This window comes from Mugil cephalus, chromosome 19 (assembly GCF_022458985.1).
Source record: "Mugil cephalus isolate CIBA_MC_2020 chromosome 19, CIBA_Mcephalus_1.1, whole genome shotgun sequence".
NCBI lineage: Eukaryota > Metazoa > Chordata > Actinopteri > Mugiliformes > Mugilidae > Mugil > Mugil cephalus.
Window position 1 is genome coordinate 20,700,712 of NC_061788.1, and position 14,419 is coordinate 20,715,130.

The following is a 14,419-nucleotide window of genomic DNA, read 5'->3' on the forward strand; positions in this document are numbered from 1 at the left end:
GTCAGGACTTTGACTGTATAGAAACATTTGTATGCTTGGTGAGTTTAGGATTTAGAACAGCACCTACTCCTATCACACGGACTAGAAAGACATCTGAACTGAGGTATTTTAATTTAGCCTTGAAATTCATTTGTATTCCTAAAAGTGCACTTACTTTTGCAACTCATAAGTATGTAATATTGGTTCATTTTACTGAAATCACAAATACACAAGTATAAGACTTTGGTTCATTTGTTTGACTGGGTTTTCTCTGTATACTCTCAGGACAGATGTGAAAGCATTGGAACCATTATCAGAAAAGCATCTCTTGTCCCAAAGTGAAGTGAGGACACACACTCGTATACAGTATGTTGAGAGCAGAGATGGTCGGAGGTTGACGAATAGCAGCCTTGTACATACATATACAAGGAATTTGTTCCCTGCTTGTAAGTGTGCAGTAGCCACCAGTGACTCTACCGTCTGAAGCCGACTCTCTACGATCGCATTAGTACACTTAAGTCTTGTTCAGTTATTGTTTTTCAAAAATAAATACATCAGTGCTGTATATTCTACTGCAGTATTAACATGACCTCACAGTATTATAACCCACACAGAACAAGAGGCAGACACCACTGCAATAAAATAAAATAAAATAAAAAAACACTTTTCAGATTGCTAAACGTGCCCTTGGCTTTTATTAACAACCACATGTTAAAATACCGTCATACACAGGACAGAAACACCCTACTCAACAGCAGTGATCAACCGCCTTCATTCATTCTGTAATAAAACGATATTATCTGCAGACAGTAACACTAGCATGAAGAGGATACAGTAACAGAAGAGTGTCAGTTTTGGCTAAATGTGATTATGGGACTGAGAAAATATTGTAAACAACAAATGACACACAGAAAATTCACAGAAAGTTTTACACTTAAGGGACATCCAGTTTGAAAACAATAAAAATAGAAAGGAAAAAAAAAATAACATTTAAGTTTTACAGAACAGAAGATAAACAAGATCCAAGCGGTTTCTTTTTCTGTTACAAGTAAAGAGCCCTTCAGTTTAGATTGTGAACAATGGAAAAGACTGAAAAGAAACTGATGCTGCTGCGGGTTCCCTGAAGAGATTCTTTAAAGCACCTTAGAAAAATAAAATGAACAAAATGTGAGGTATAGAAAACATTAGAGATCAGCTTTGAAAGAGGTATTATAACGATCTTAGAGAAAAAGTCAATCAGATTGGTGACACTAGGAAGGTCTGATACGGCAGAGGAGGAAAGATCACTATTCACAACTTTTAAATTAAGACACACTTTATAACGTCTGGCTCTCTTGCATAGCCTGGCATAGTAACATTCTACCATTATTGAGGATAAAACATTAAAACAAAACAACAGATATTACAGTCTGATTGTAGCGTAGTACGGTAAGAATTACTGAATATTTATTGGGAATTTTATTAAAAGTAATCTAGCAAACGCTCCGCAGAGGTCAGGCTAAAACGTCCCAAGATATCATACTAAACAACGTTACGGTGTCACGTCAGCCGTGGTAGTGCTGAGCACAGATAAACTGACTAAAAATAAGGCTTTCATTTTAAAAATCCTGAGTTAAATAACATTATTAGTCACACAGATGCTGTGTGACCTCGTACCCCTGTAGTGGCGGTCGTCTCTTCGGTGAGCTTTTACATGTTTTGGATTTTAACAGAAGTCTGTGCATAGAGGTGGAACTTGATGGAGTGGGGCTTAGGTCACAGACTGGAGCAAAAACCCATTTAGGACTGGAATGCCAGAGAAAAAGTCTTCTGAAACTGCAACGGGACCGACGATGTTGACCACTCCAGACTCCACATAGAAAAATGGCACTCCTCCTGGCACTCCCAGATATTTCCCTGTGGCTTTGCTCCATCTCACATCCCACACCCACTCAGATGTTTTCGGCCTCTCTGTGGGGAACCTCCCTGATGCTGTCCTGGGGTCCACCACGAGCCGCCGGGCGCCGTCGTATGCTCCTCCCGGACGAGATGAGGTCAGCGTAACCACGGGAGTGAGAGAAGGCGTAGGCAGACCGGCGGGAACGCCTGCCTCGCTCGAAGGCTGGCTTTTTCTTCCCCTCATCCTCCAGCTGCATCTCGTACTTCTTTCTGTTTCTCTGGATCTGGACGATGATGGGAAATAAGCAGGTAATGTTAGAGAAATACTATTATCATTACATCCCCATTTTCTAGAGGAGAAGCCTCCTATTTAATCAAGTATATTTCTAAGATGTGTAATTTCAGCCCAGGTTAATTGTTTTATCCATATAATTCTGTGAAAGGATTCATCAGCATCTAATGTTACTACTAACTTAACTACATTGTGTTTATATCCAAAACCGGCTGTAAAACTGTAGTTATTGTCCTGTCAAGCACCCATGGACTCCCAGGGGTCTCACCTTGTCTCCTTCAGCAGGCCAGATGGTTTTATGGAGGAACTGGATGCAGATGACAGGAAGCAGGCTGATGCCCACCGTCAGGATGATGGTCAACCACAGGTAGGGCTGCCGTAGAGCGTTCGATGCTGCCCCTGCAAACACAAAACATACATGTGTAAGCAGAGAAGTGGAGAGAAGAGGGGGGGCTTTATGATCACGCAACTGGAGCCTTTTACTGGTTGAATCAAAAGGACGAACACGGAGACAGCTGTGTCTTTTATAGCTCAGAATTACAGATGTGTCTGAACGGGCTGAACAATCTTGGAAGCAAACTTCGGGGGTATCAGGGGAGAAACCAAGTAAGGCAACAGACGAATGAGCTCTCTCATACGCACATATTGTGCATATAAAAATACACCGTATGCAGTGTAGAACAGATACAATGTAGGATAGAAGATGTTTAACTAAAATGTGGAAAGGTAGAAAGTGTGCAAGTGGAGTGTAGACATTTTCTGCACATCCAAAAAGTGTTACTGGTCTGGCTGTTTCTCTCCAAACAAATAGCTTCTTTGGCTAATTCAAATGTCGAACTGAAATAGTAAAAGTATTTTGGATTAAACTGAGATGATAGAACGAGATGTCATATCATTTGCTGTTTTTAAAAGAATTAGCGCCCATTTTGGTTCTGCTTCTCCTCATTTTTAGCATCTTATGACACTGCTCAATCCACAAATTAAACTGATAATAAATAAAAATGGTTAACTGCATAATAGTAGGCTCCTATTTCAGTCTCACAAATAACTGTCCAGCACCATGATAATTTTGCTCTATATTTGAATAATTGCAGTTTCGTACCAAGCTATATACTACTATATTTCAGTGTTAATATGCATAATCTTTTCAAGTGTAAGTGAGTTAACTGTGAGGTGAATGGTTACTGACCAGTGAAGGTGAACACTGAGGGGAAGATGACGTGTATCCCAGCGCTGTGGATGTCAAACATTATGCCAAAGTATATAGCTATACTGCCCAAAACTGAGAAGCAATTGACGAAGGTCCAGTACGAAGTATCCAGAGAGATCTGACAAACAAAATGAAGGAGATGACAAAGATGAGCAGATCATTAACATAAAATAAAGTTGAACAGCTTTGAGGATAATAATCTTTGGCAGTATTACGTGTTGAATTCGAAACCCTCTTATCGCCTTTATGACTATGATGACAATTTTCCACCATAAAACTATTTATGGGTAGGGAAGCTGGTCTGGTTCCCAGGTAACTTCTATTCACAAATTAGCCTGAGTCTGACCTCAGTTTCAGCTGCATAAATCAGATATTTGTGACTAACCTGCAGGTTGACTGTAAAGATCAAGGACGAGGCAGTTACGACAGCAAAGGACTGGTAGTCAGAAGGGGCTTCTCCATCCTGTCCCATGGTCTGCAGGAACGCTCCGTATGGGATGAAAAAGGTGATAAGCGAGACGAAGATGCCGTGGAACAAGCTGATGAAGAAACTTTTGTAGTTGAACATCGTCCCCTGTTGGCCGGGCAAGTAGAGCTTAGGGAATTTCAGGCTGAGTCTGTCATTAACGTCCTGCAAAGGGAAAAGCAGGAATTAACACAAGTCTGGCTTCATTATTTTATACTGTATTGAACAAGAGGGAATGGAGCACGTTTTTATATCCAGCAATAATAACTGTGACACTTGTACTCGTATGGTTCCTCACGCTATTAAATAATGCTTTATTAGTTTTGTAATTTGCAGGCAATGCTGACTCAACCTAAAAGACAGCATTTCAGATGAATGATCACCAGGAAAGGAAAAAGCATATTAACTAATATCTGTTCATTATCAATGAGAGCCTTTTAAAACCATTAACTAACTGAATGAATCAATGAATAAACAAATGTAAGTAGCAATTTACAAGGTATTTAAGGTGAGTACACAGGGGTGACTGTTATTAAGTAATGATGTCCCCTATTGATCCGGTCATGTAGATTTTCAGGAGCCACTTGTGGTTAAGTTACATATTTTCTGTCTTTATTTAGGGTTGGAGTTATGTTCCAAGTTTCGTGCAGGTCTAACATCAGGACGGTGCTGAGTAAATAATAACTTGTGTGCCTAAGTCATGACGCACACACATAAAACAACACCTTTCTGAGTCCTGGAGCAATGTTAGAGAGACATCAGCTGTTAAAATATTCTACTGCACCCCGGATGATGTCCGAGTTTATTTGCATACAGAACACAAAATTGAAATCGGCCCTTAAAAGCTGGCTGGAGATGGATTTTGAGACCATGATGTGTTAATCCAATAAACACCTCAATCAATTTTTGCTTTTCACCAATTTCTTGTCCAACACCATCTGATTACATCTTCAACACAATCTTTGATTTGATGATAAATAATAATAAAAGTTACACAAATTTCATTGAGGGATTTATAGGGTCTCAGATTTAATGTGTAGAGTTGATAGTGAATGTTAATTTTGATGAAAAGCTTTTAAACCACAACCATGCATGCACAGGTCTTGCTTTTTAGCAAATAATGGCTTTATTTCAGTGGGAGTTGTATGAATCTTTATGGGTTTGACAAAGTCGTTTTGTACCTGGTCAAGAAGTCCAACAAGAAGAACAGGTAAGCTGCTGTAACAGAGATTATAGAGAGTGATGAACCAGTCCTCATAGGCGACCTGCAGAGAGGAAAACAATGCTATAGTCTCTGATGGTGGGTGCATATGAATGCCAGGATGAATATCAACAATACCAGTGGCCCAACTCTATAGATTGGCTTATTGGTGGATTATTTTCTCTAAAAATATGAACCATTAAATCCATTAAAATATGAAACATTATGACAATTTGGCCAATGCCAAGTGGGGACCATTATCCACATTTAAATACAGCCTATGCGTAGAACCAAAATGACACTAATTGAACAGACGCTAACCTGTGAGGAGTATCCGCTGAAAAAGGAGTACCAGAAGTGGACCAGAGTGAAGGCAAAGTTCTTGAAGAAGAAGAAACGCAGGAACTTGCACATACGGATGTAAGACCAGCGTCCATGCACCAGCAGGAGGCGCTGCAGGTAACGGAACTGAGCAAAGGCGTAGTCGCTGGACATAACAGCCTGCATCCCCTCCTGACCACTGATACCTACACCGATGTCTGCAGCTGGACAGACAGAGGACAGGGAGAGAGATTAGGTTCCCAGGACTATGTGGCACAAAAGAAACATTTTTAAATTCAGTAAATTCATTCATGTCCTTACTCTTGATCATATTAACGTCGTTGGCTCCGTCTCCGATGGATAGTGTGATAGCCTTCTTGTACTTTTTCACCAAACTCACAACGTTGGCCTTTTGCTTTGGTGTTACGCGGCAGCAGATGACTGCTTCACACTCACAGGCCATGTCCACAAAGTCAATCTAACGTGAAAGAAAGATACACATCACCATGTTTCATCACATTAAACCAGAGACGCACCACTCATTAAACATTTATTTGACCTCTCATCTATTTTTGATACCTGTCTCATTTCTTTTTCCCAGTCATTCATTGGTTGTCCGTCCTGAGGGTTGCTGGGAGGTGGTCGCTTTCCCAGACGACGAAGATGCAGACGACGTCGTTTCTTCTTCTTTTCATAGAGAATTTCATTCTGGGAAAATATATCAGCACAGAAACACTTAAACACACAGGGTGATCTCAGGAAAAACATAATTTGGAAGATTTCTTTTTTAGTGTAACAATATGATGCCATTTGAAAGATACTATAAATACCGAAATATATAGTTTATCCTTATTTTAAACAAATCTCACCAGCCATCCTCCAGTGATGATGAGAGCGTTTTTTCCTGGCTCAGGGAAGAAAGGCTCTGCAGCTTTCTTTTTCTTTCGGAAAGTTTGAGGTTCAAATCTCCTGTTGGACTGACGAATCCTCAGCTTCTCACTGCAGACCCAAACAACAGACTATTAAGTTGCAGTTACAGCACTGAATAGTAATAGCTTCTGCTGTCATGTTCAACAACATTCCTTCAATAGTCCTGCACTTGTTTTCAAAAGTTCTGAACTTCCAGCATTGAAGTATTTACCATGAAGAATGTGTTATTTAGCATTGTAAAGTCCCATGCTAAAGGCTTTCTTCATGTCTGAAATTAACCTGTTTGGTACCTGCTCTGTCAGAACCTCTTCCACAGGTGGTGATATTTCAGTCAACTTACTTGACATCTTCTCCATAGTGGATATGCATGTCGTCTGTCAGAAGTGAACAGGAATATCCGATGTTCTCTGCCGTCTCTGGAGAAGAAATAAAAAGGACATGACATGAGCTCTTATGTCATTCTGCATTTTTCTTCATAAAACATGAAGGTTTACAAATCCAAAGCTATTAATTTAACCAGTGATTACTTTTTCACAGAGTTGAGTGACAACAATGATTCCCGTTGCCTCTCTGTTACATTATTCCAGATCCACTCTTTTCTGCAGTGTGACTGTACCTTTCTTATCTCCAGTCAGGACCCAGATCTTGATTTCAGCTTTTGCCAGTTTCTCGATTGTCTCTGGGACTCCATCCTGCAGCTTATCCTCAATGGCTGTTGCACCAATCAGCTAAATGAGGACATTGATGGATGGATGTGAGAAAGATTCTTTTTACTATAATTTTATTACTATGTTATGTTTGAGTAGTGAAGAATTAGTGGCATGAAAAAATAAACCATCAATGCACCATCATTCCATAATTCCATAGTTCTAATTTACCAACTACCATAATGCTGAAAAGTCACAAGGACTGCTTACTGAACCCCAACTGTTTCTATTCAGTTTTGTTGCTTGCCTATACTCTTTCCTGTTACTAAATCCATCCATTAAACCATCACTCTGAATGAAAATTTAATTCTGTAACCAAACTAAAGTAGAGTTGTTTTCCACCCACCATCAGGTTGTTCTCAATTTCTTCGTACACTCTGTCGAGGGCAGCCTCTCTGTCCACCATGGTCACCTGGGCCTCTTTGTGTTTCCTGGACCAGGCTTCAAATTCATTTGGACTGATGTCTTTGTAACACAAACACAGCGTTCGGAGGGTCTCGCTGGCAAAACTCTGCAAAACACAAATCAGACAGTGTTTCTTTCCCCACCAAAAATATGAGTTCTAGGCATCAAATGAAAAGAAAGTCGTGTGAACTCACATCAAGAGCAGTCTGGGTAGTTTCCTTGTGTTTCGAGTTAGGGGAGAGTCGCTCATAGATGACAGTGTCTGCTCCTTTACAGTACAGACGGATGCGGCCATCAGGAAACCTCACTGAAAAACACGAGACAAAGGAGATTTAGATGATCAGAGGAAGTACAAGTCACATGGAAGTCTCAAAGCAAAGTGCTGTGTGCTTTAAGCTCTGTATCACTATTGTAAGTATATTCAAAGTTGGAAACTTTTTTTTATATATTTATATATTCTTCCAATTTGTAGCCAACATTTCGAAGAGGAAGGCTAACAAACAAGAGCAGTTAAGACAATCTATGCTAGATTTGGCATGTGTGTGATGAGTCCACTCATCTTTTAAGTATGAATCCAATAGTTCGTTGCTTTGTTTCCACGTTTATAAAAGTGCCCTGATCTTTTAAGTGCATTCCCTGCAGCTTTACTTTGAATACGAGTGTGTTCACTCTTACAAATGATGGACATCCGTTTGCGGTCAGAGTTGAAGTCGAGCAGGGCCAACATTTCATAGGTCATCTCCTGCTCCATTTCCCAGATGGTGATACTGTCCTGGGTACGAGACAGAAACACGTAGCCGAAGTTCCTGGCTGCCGTCACCAGGGCGCCCTCGTCTGGAGATGCTGCCTGGTACACAAGATCATCTGAGAGAAAACCATAGGTAATATTAGCCGTTTTATTTCCCGCTGTAATGCACCCGTAGTGCATTTTTTCATTGCACAAAGCTGTTTGACTTAATGCTTACTTAAGAACAAGTTCTCCTTATCTAAATACAAATACAGCTGCATGTTTTTCTCAGTCAAACTCCACTCAGATACATTCACATTTGCCCAAACTATGATTTTAGGATTACCATCTTTGTGCTCCACCATGATAGTGTGGCAGAGGGACAACAGTTTGAAGAACTCAGTGGCCTCTTTATCCTTCTGGGAACGGACATGGGCAACCAGGTAATGATCCATGAACTGGAACTTTTTGTCAGCGCGGCGGTTCCAGCTCCAGTCCACCGGCTGAAAGAAAACAGAAAATGTTTTTTGACTAAATTCAGCCATGTCATCTCAGAATAGGGTTCACTCTTAGATATAAATACACTATGACTGTTCATATGATATCATTAAATTAATAATCTAATGATGACAGTCAATAATGTCAGTGTTTAGATTGATATTTTACCCGTCCTCGGTCCAGAGACACTCCCTGCTCGGTGGTTGGGTTACCTGTGGGGAGGAGAGCAACAATGTGGAATGACAAACATGCACATCGATAATACAGGGCGTAGCAATTCATGACCGTAAAAACAAATAAAGAAAAGTATACACACGGGCAGTGCTCACGTGTTCTTACCATTTAATTTTCTTATCTGCATTATTTTGCTGTCTTTATCTGATGATTTCATATCTTGAACATTTGCTTTTATTCATTTTATTTCCTTTGTAGATAACTTTGCATCTGCACATACATTAACACAATCTGTCTTTGTTGTAAATCTGCAGCAACTGTTACTCAGCAACCTGTTTATTCTCATCTTCATCATTCTCTCCCGCTAGTAATGGATCATTACTAGCTCGTGTTTTTGATAACACACGCAGGCCAGTGGAGAGGCAGGAACAGAATGAAACACATCCTGTATAGCTGGGTGGAGCATTGACATGTTTGGTAAATGAGACAACCGTCATTGCTGTAACGTGACAGCAGGTGTCAGTCATTTGCTTTCTGAACTCTGTTCTTTCTCCCGTGTTTTACCAACTTAAATGTACGGACTTTAAGATCATAGAATGTAATCTAATGTGGTTTCACAACCATCAGCTCACAGTATGAGATAGTAATATAAGTTAGTCGGGTATCTAGGATATGATTAGAACTACGCTTTAAAAAAATAAAAAATAAAATAAAATAAAGAGCAGCCAGTTTGGCCAACATGTCACGAACATGGCGACCAGCAGCAACCAGTCCAAGCTGAAAAGAATCAAATCCAGAGATATACACTGCTTCTTCCAGACTGACAGATCTTAATAAAATCCTGTTGCCACATAGTAAACTTGAGTTTTACATGTCTTCTATGAACTTTAGAAGGTAAGACATTTTAAATAAGTGCAGTCAGCTTTTGCTAAACACATTTACACTTTTTTTTAAAAAAAAAACTTCCTACTGCTTTCCCTTTAATATCTTTTCATTCCATCTTCTTAAAGGTTTACTAAATACCTACAAATAAGACTCCAACACTACTAGAGCACCGTCGTTTTTCGACCTCAAAATAAATTGCATCAGTACCGTAGCTGCGTCCACCAATGGTGCACTTCTTGAACTGCATGATGTTCTGTGTCAAAGTTCCCGTCTTGTCGGAAAAGATGTATTCGATCTGGCCGAGTTGCTCATTCAGGGTGGTGGTACGAGCCTGCGCAGTTAATAAAGGAATTTATATACACCAGATGCACAGGTAGAATTGAATGAACTGTGTAGTAATATAATCAATTCAGCAAATACACAGTATGACAATGCATAATTAAGATCTTTCATAATCATAAATGTGGTACGACTATCTTATATACAGCCCTTACTAGCACAGAATATAAAGTACTAAGACCATACCTTAGCTGGTGTGTCTTTCTCTGCAAAATACATCTGCAGATCCCAGTTGATGAACTTACTCTGGCCCAGACGAATCACCTCCACACTGCAGATAGGGAAGACAGCTTTCATATGGAATACTGCTTCTCAGAGGAAGAGGTGCTCTAACTACTGAATGTGAAAATATTTCTTCTTGGAACATCAGAAATGCAAGTTACCACATGTGACTGTAATGAACCGTTGGTGTGAATCTTAATGCACTCCTGATACATTTCAAGGTTTAAAAGCTGCTTTTCTTTCACATCTTGCTGAAAACATAAAATTATCTAATTCATAATAAACATCTGCTCTAAAAAGAGCAGATATATTTTCTGATTGGGGAATTCTTTCCACTGTATGGCTACATGTTTTGCAATGCAAAACCAAGCATTTTGAGCTCCCCACTGTCTCTACCAGCCATCATTTATCATTTTATTTCTTTGAATATGCTCTGTCATTTGGCTGCACCATGGATGGATATTGGAACAACAAGGCCCTGGGCTCAGACTTGTAAAAGACCCCTTTCCTACAATGGAGCAAGTCATGCGTTGCTGTATTGATTCAGTATTCTTATTAGAGTATAGTTCTTGCGACGAAGACACTTACAATTAAATTTTCATGAACAAAGGACATCTGTTAAAAAAGAAAACTTAAAAAACTATTAAGCTGTATTAAGCTGCTATCAACTGGTAATGTTTAGTATACAAGGTTTGAGATACATTTACCCTGAGAATTAGAAGTAGAGCATAAAGTGTATCCAACTGTGGAGACTAGTTCCTCCTAACTGTTGTCTATATATGCACCAATCCTTTGTATATGAATTTGAATCTGGCATTAGACATCTACTTGATCCCATACACTGTCTTTATATGGATTTACTGACCTGACATATAGCGAAATGGGCACCATGGTGTTGAGGACGATGATGTACCCCCAGAAGCTGAGGAATCCTCTGTAGGAGGCAGCCTGGTCTTTGCCGTCAAACAGATACCAGGCCTTAGAGCCGATATCCTCGTACCAGTAGGTGTGACCAATAGCCAGACCTGCCGCCAGCAGGAGCAGCACCACGAAGATCTACAGTGGGAGGGGAGGCAGAAATACATGTACACACTGGTTACCTGCTCTACCAAGGGAGGATGTGAGGGTGGGACGATACAGTAAAGAGACACATGAAACAAACAACAACAACAAAAAATATATAAATGACTTACTGCATAAACCATGTAGTTCATCAGCTCATCGATTTTAGTCCTCTTGAACCTCGTTTTGCCACCATTCCTCATGATTTTGGTGTCAGCTCCTAAAGTAACATGTTATTATATGTCCATCAATCATTACTGATCATTCACTGATAATACTTAACATTATTCCTTATTGCACAGGTGTGAGACATATGGTTCACAGGCCAAAAGCGGCCCACCAGAGGATTTAATCTGGCCTGCTGGGGGAATTTGCAAAGTGCAATAATTACATTGAAGATATTAACTGCATAAAGTAACTGCTATTCCAAGGGTTCGCACAGATGTAGTAAGACATAACACAACAGTAAGAAGTACCTAGAAGTATGCAGAAATCACACTTCTTTTTAAGAAAGTCTGGCTGTTCAATAAATGCAAACATTTTCATAATGAACTTGGCGATGTCGTTATTTATAGGTTAATAGATTATTGTGTTACTGCTCAGGCTCCCTTGAGATCAAACTGGGTTGTATGTGGTGGCCGGAGTAAAATGAGTTTGAGACACCTTGTCTTATCGTGATCAAATTTGATTTGATGCAACTCAGATATTTAATGCTTAATAGAGCAGAAAACTCATAAACATCAGACAGAATTATAATGTCCAAGGAGATGTCTTCAAACATTATTGTCCAACCAATCTCTAAATGTACTGTTTATAAAGAAAAACAGCTAATCACATCACATTTGAGAATCTGAAATAAAAAAAAAATGATTCCATTATTGAATCAATTATCCATTATCAGTAAAGTTCCGCTTTCTGAGATCTGCAGTGATATCTTTCACACCTGCAAAAATGACAAGCCCATGGCAAACTTCAGTATTTCTGATCTTGCAGCCTCGGAGGAGCATGTTGTCCACTTCCAAGGGGTAGCGCTCCCTGTTCCACCGCATCACCCCCGTGAACTTATCCAGGCGGTTGTTTGGCTCCTCACACTCAATCAGGGCTATAACAAAGACCAGAGAATACGAGAAGGGCTTTAAACTCTGGTATACATGTTTGAGACAAGTTTATATGTTCTGGACTTGGATCCATTTACAAAATCTGCATTAAAGGAGAAACCATAACCAAGTTCCCTCCGAGTTCTACTGACCCTGTGCTTTAGTCCCTTTAATTCAGCTTTTTCCTTTTTTTGGTTTTACTTATTCTTAACAGTATATGTATACATCAGGAAAAAATCATGACAGGACGTGAATTAATATTGGCACAGAAAACACTGATAAAATATAGGGTTACTGTTGTTGCCAGAGCCCTCCAGAAATGTAAAACGGAATCAGGAAATTTACAAGCAGTAATATTTTTGTAAGTCTATTACATATTGCATAATGCAAACACAAAGTTATCTCACTTGTTATCTGCTACTAGGGTTGTTATCAGAGTAACTGCCACTGTGGTATTATCAATTCAAAGGCACCTGTTTCATGTAGATTAGGTTGTGACAAATAGCACTGTAACAACAAGTTCTTGTGATAATGGTTTCTCTATTCTCTATGTATTTTTAATTTTTAAACAAATCTGTCTCTTTGTGTATGATTAAAATGGATATAGGACTGTGCAAATGAACCAGGCTCGTGGTTGTGGACCATGTTTACCGTCAAACTCAGCCAGCTGGCGTTCCTCCTGCAGTCTTTCATCAGTCACCCGAAGCCCCAATTTAAACTTCAGGTTGGTCTCTCTGGAACAAGAGAACAAAATGCACAAAAGGACTGAAAAGTGATTCCAGAGGATCACAGTTAACAGTAAACCAGAGATTCTAGTTCTAGTTCATAAAATTAAGATGGAAACTCTTAAGAATATTCTGGAAAACATAAAATTCCTCCTGTTTGGATGAATAAAGTTTAATAATGAAAGTGATTATTAATTTCTCTGAGGTTAGCTGCATGCCGCACAGGTCTAAAAACACACAGAAAATTCCTAAAATGATGACACTGGTGTGTATGTTTTAGTTTAGTGGCCAATTGCTGTGAAATGGTTTCATTGTAGACACGTGTACACGTGTTTGTTTGATTTGAAGGCGTTACCTACTTAATCGCAGAAAATATAGTGAAACTAGTCACACAGCCAGGGCTGGCAGAGGCTGTTTAACTGTTGGCAAAAGCTCTGCACAAATATACCCTCTTCTTATCAGTGAGTAATTTGTTTACTGAATACTTGAGAAAAAAAGGACTGGTTAAACAAAAACCTCACAAAGAAAGGAACACGTCAAATGTCTGACAGAAAGATTGAACAAAACACTCAATTTAGATAGTACAGTTCAAAACTAAGAGTGACTAAGTCTGAGACATGATAAGGATGATATTTTTGTGTGTATAAAAAGAAAAAGGGCAAGTGGTGACTCTTACCCATCAAGTTCAGCAGTTTCTACATAACATAGGCTGTTTGGGTTGGAGCTGGATAATAGGAGGATGTCAGCCTGAAGAGGATAAAAATAACACTTTTTAATGATGTGACAGTCATTAAGCATTTAGAGGAGTTTAAACACTCACAAAAAAAAAAAAAAATGATGGCAAGTTTGGCCACTATCTTCTGATCCTTTAATCAGATGTCAATTACATCTTTTCTGAATCATCTTACCGGAACAAAATCGTTTTTCTTGAGACGAACCACATCTCCAACCTGAATGTCCATCCATTTTGACTCTTCAAACCTGAGAGTGATAAAATCCATCAGTTTCATGTAAAATACAGCGTCAGCTTGAGTTTTTCCAGTAATAGATAACTTTGTTCTTACCTTCCGTTGAGCAGTACATCACACTTCCTGTTGTTGATCTCTTTGTCCATCCTGTGACGTGCCTGAAGAAAGGATTGTTTTAAATAAACCCGTCACAAAAATAACACACTGAATAAAGGCTTAAAACACAAAGAAAGTGTATATACAAATCTGAGCTCAAGGTTAATTCAAAATCAGCTTTGCCCCAGCTTGTTTTTAAGTTTTCAACCACATTGCATAATAGATAAAACCTACAAA

General features: G+C 39.3%; 1 protein-coding gene across 2 annotated transcripts in view; it reads right to left on the bottom strand.

The window, feature by feature from the left end:
- Positions 1-643: 643 nt before the first annotated feature.
- atp8b1 (ATPase phospholipid transporting 8B1) overlaps positions 644-14,419 on the bottom strand; it is a 28,524-nt gene continuing 14,748 nt past the window's right edge. For both annotated transcript variants that reach the window (XM_047570206.1, XM_047570207.1), the window contains exons 6-30: positions 14,183-14,244; positions 14,027-14,099; positions 13,795-13,865; positions 13,045-13,127; positions 12,240-12,398; positions 11,428-11,516; positions 11,100-11,290; positions 10,199-10,283; positions 9,881-10,004; positions 8,783-8,826; positions 8,463-8,619; positions 8,065-8,253; positions 7,584-7,696; positions 7,331-7,495; positions 6,894-7,005; positions 6,618-6,693; positions 6,217-6,346; positions 5,927-6,055; positions 5,669-5,825; positions 5,348-5,571; positions 5,007-5,090; positions 3,745-3,990; positions 3,339-3,477; positions 2,418-2,548; positions 644-2,141 (exon numbers count right to left, since the gene is read on the bottom strand). In XM_047570206.1, the coding sequence (XP_047426162.1) occupies positions 1,911-2,141; positions 2,418-2,548; positions 3,339-3,477; positions 3,745-3,990; positions 5,007-5,090; positions 5,348-5,571; positions 5,669-5,825; positions 5,927-6,055; positions 6,217-6,346; positions 6,618-6,693; positions 6,894-7,005; positions 7,331-7,495; positions 7,584-7,696; positions 8,065-8,253; positions 8,463-8,619; positions 8,783-8,826; positions 9,881-10,004; positions 10,199-10,283; positions 11,100-11,290; positions 11,428-11,516; positions 12,240-12,398; positions 13,045-13,127; positions 13,795-13,865; positions 14,027-14,099; positions 14,183-14,244 (3,264 nt within the window). In that variant the 3' untranslated portion in view covers positions 644-1,910. The remainder of the gene's footprint in view (positions 2,142-2,417; positions 2,549-3,338; positions 3,478-3,744; positions 3,991-5,006; positions 5,091-5,347; positions 5,572-5,668; positions 5,826-5,926; positions 6,056-6,216; positions 6,347-6,617; positions 6,694-6,893; positions 7,006-7,330; positions 7,496-7,583; positions 7,697-8,064; positions 8,254-8,462; positions 8,620-8,782; positions 8,827-9,880; positions 10,005-10,198; positions 10,284-11,099; positions 11,291-11,427; positions 11,517-12,239; positions 12,399-13,044; positions 13,128-13,794; positions 13,866-14,026; positions 14,100-14,182; positions 14,245-14,419) is intronic.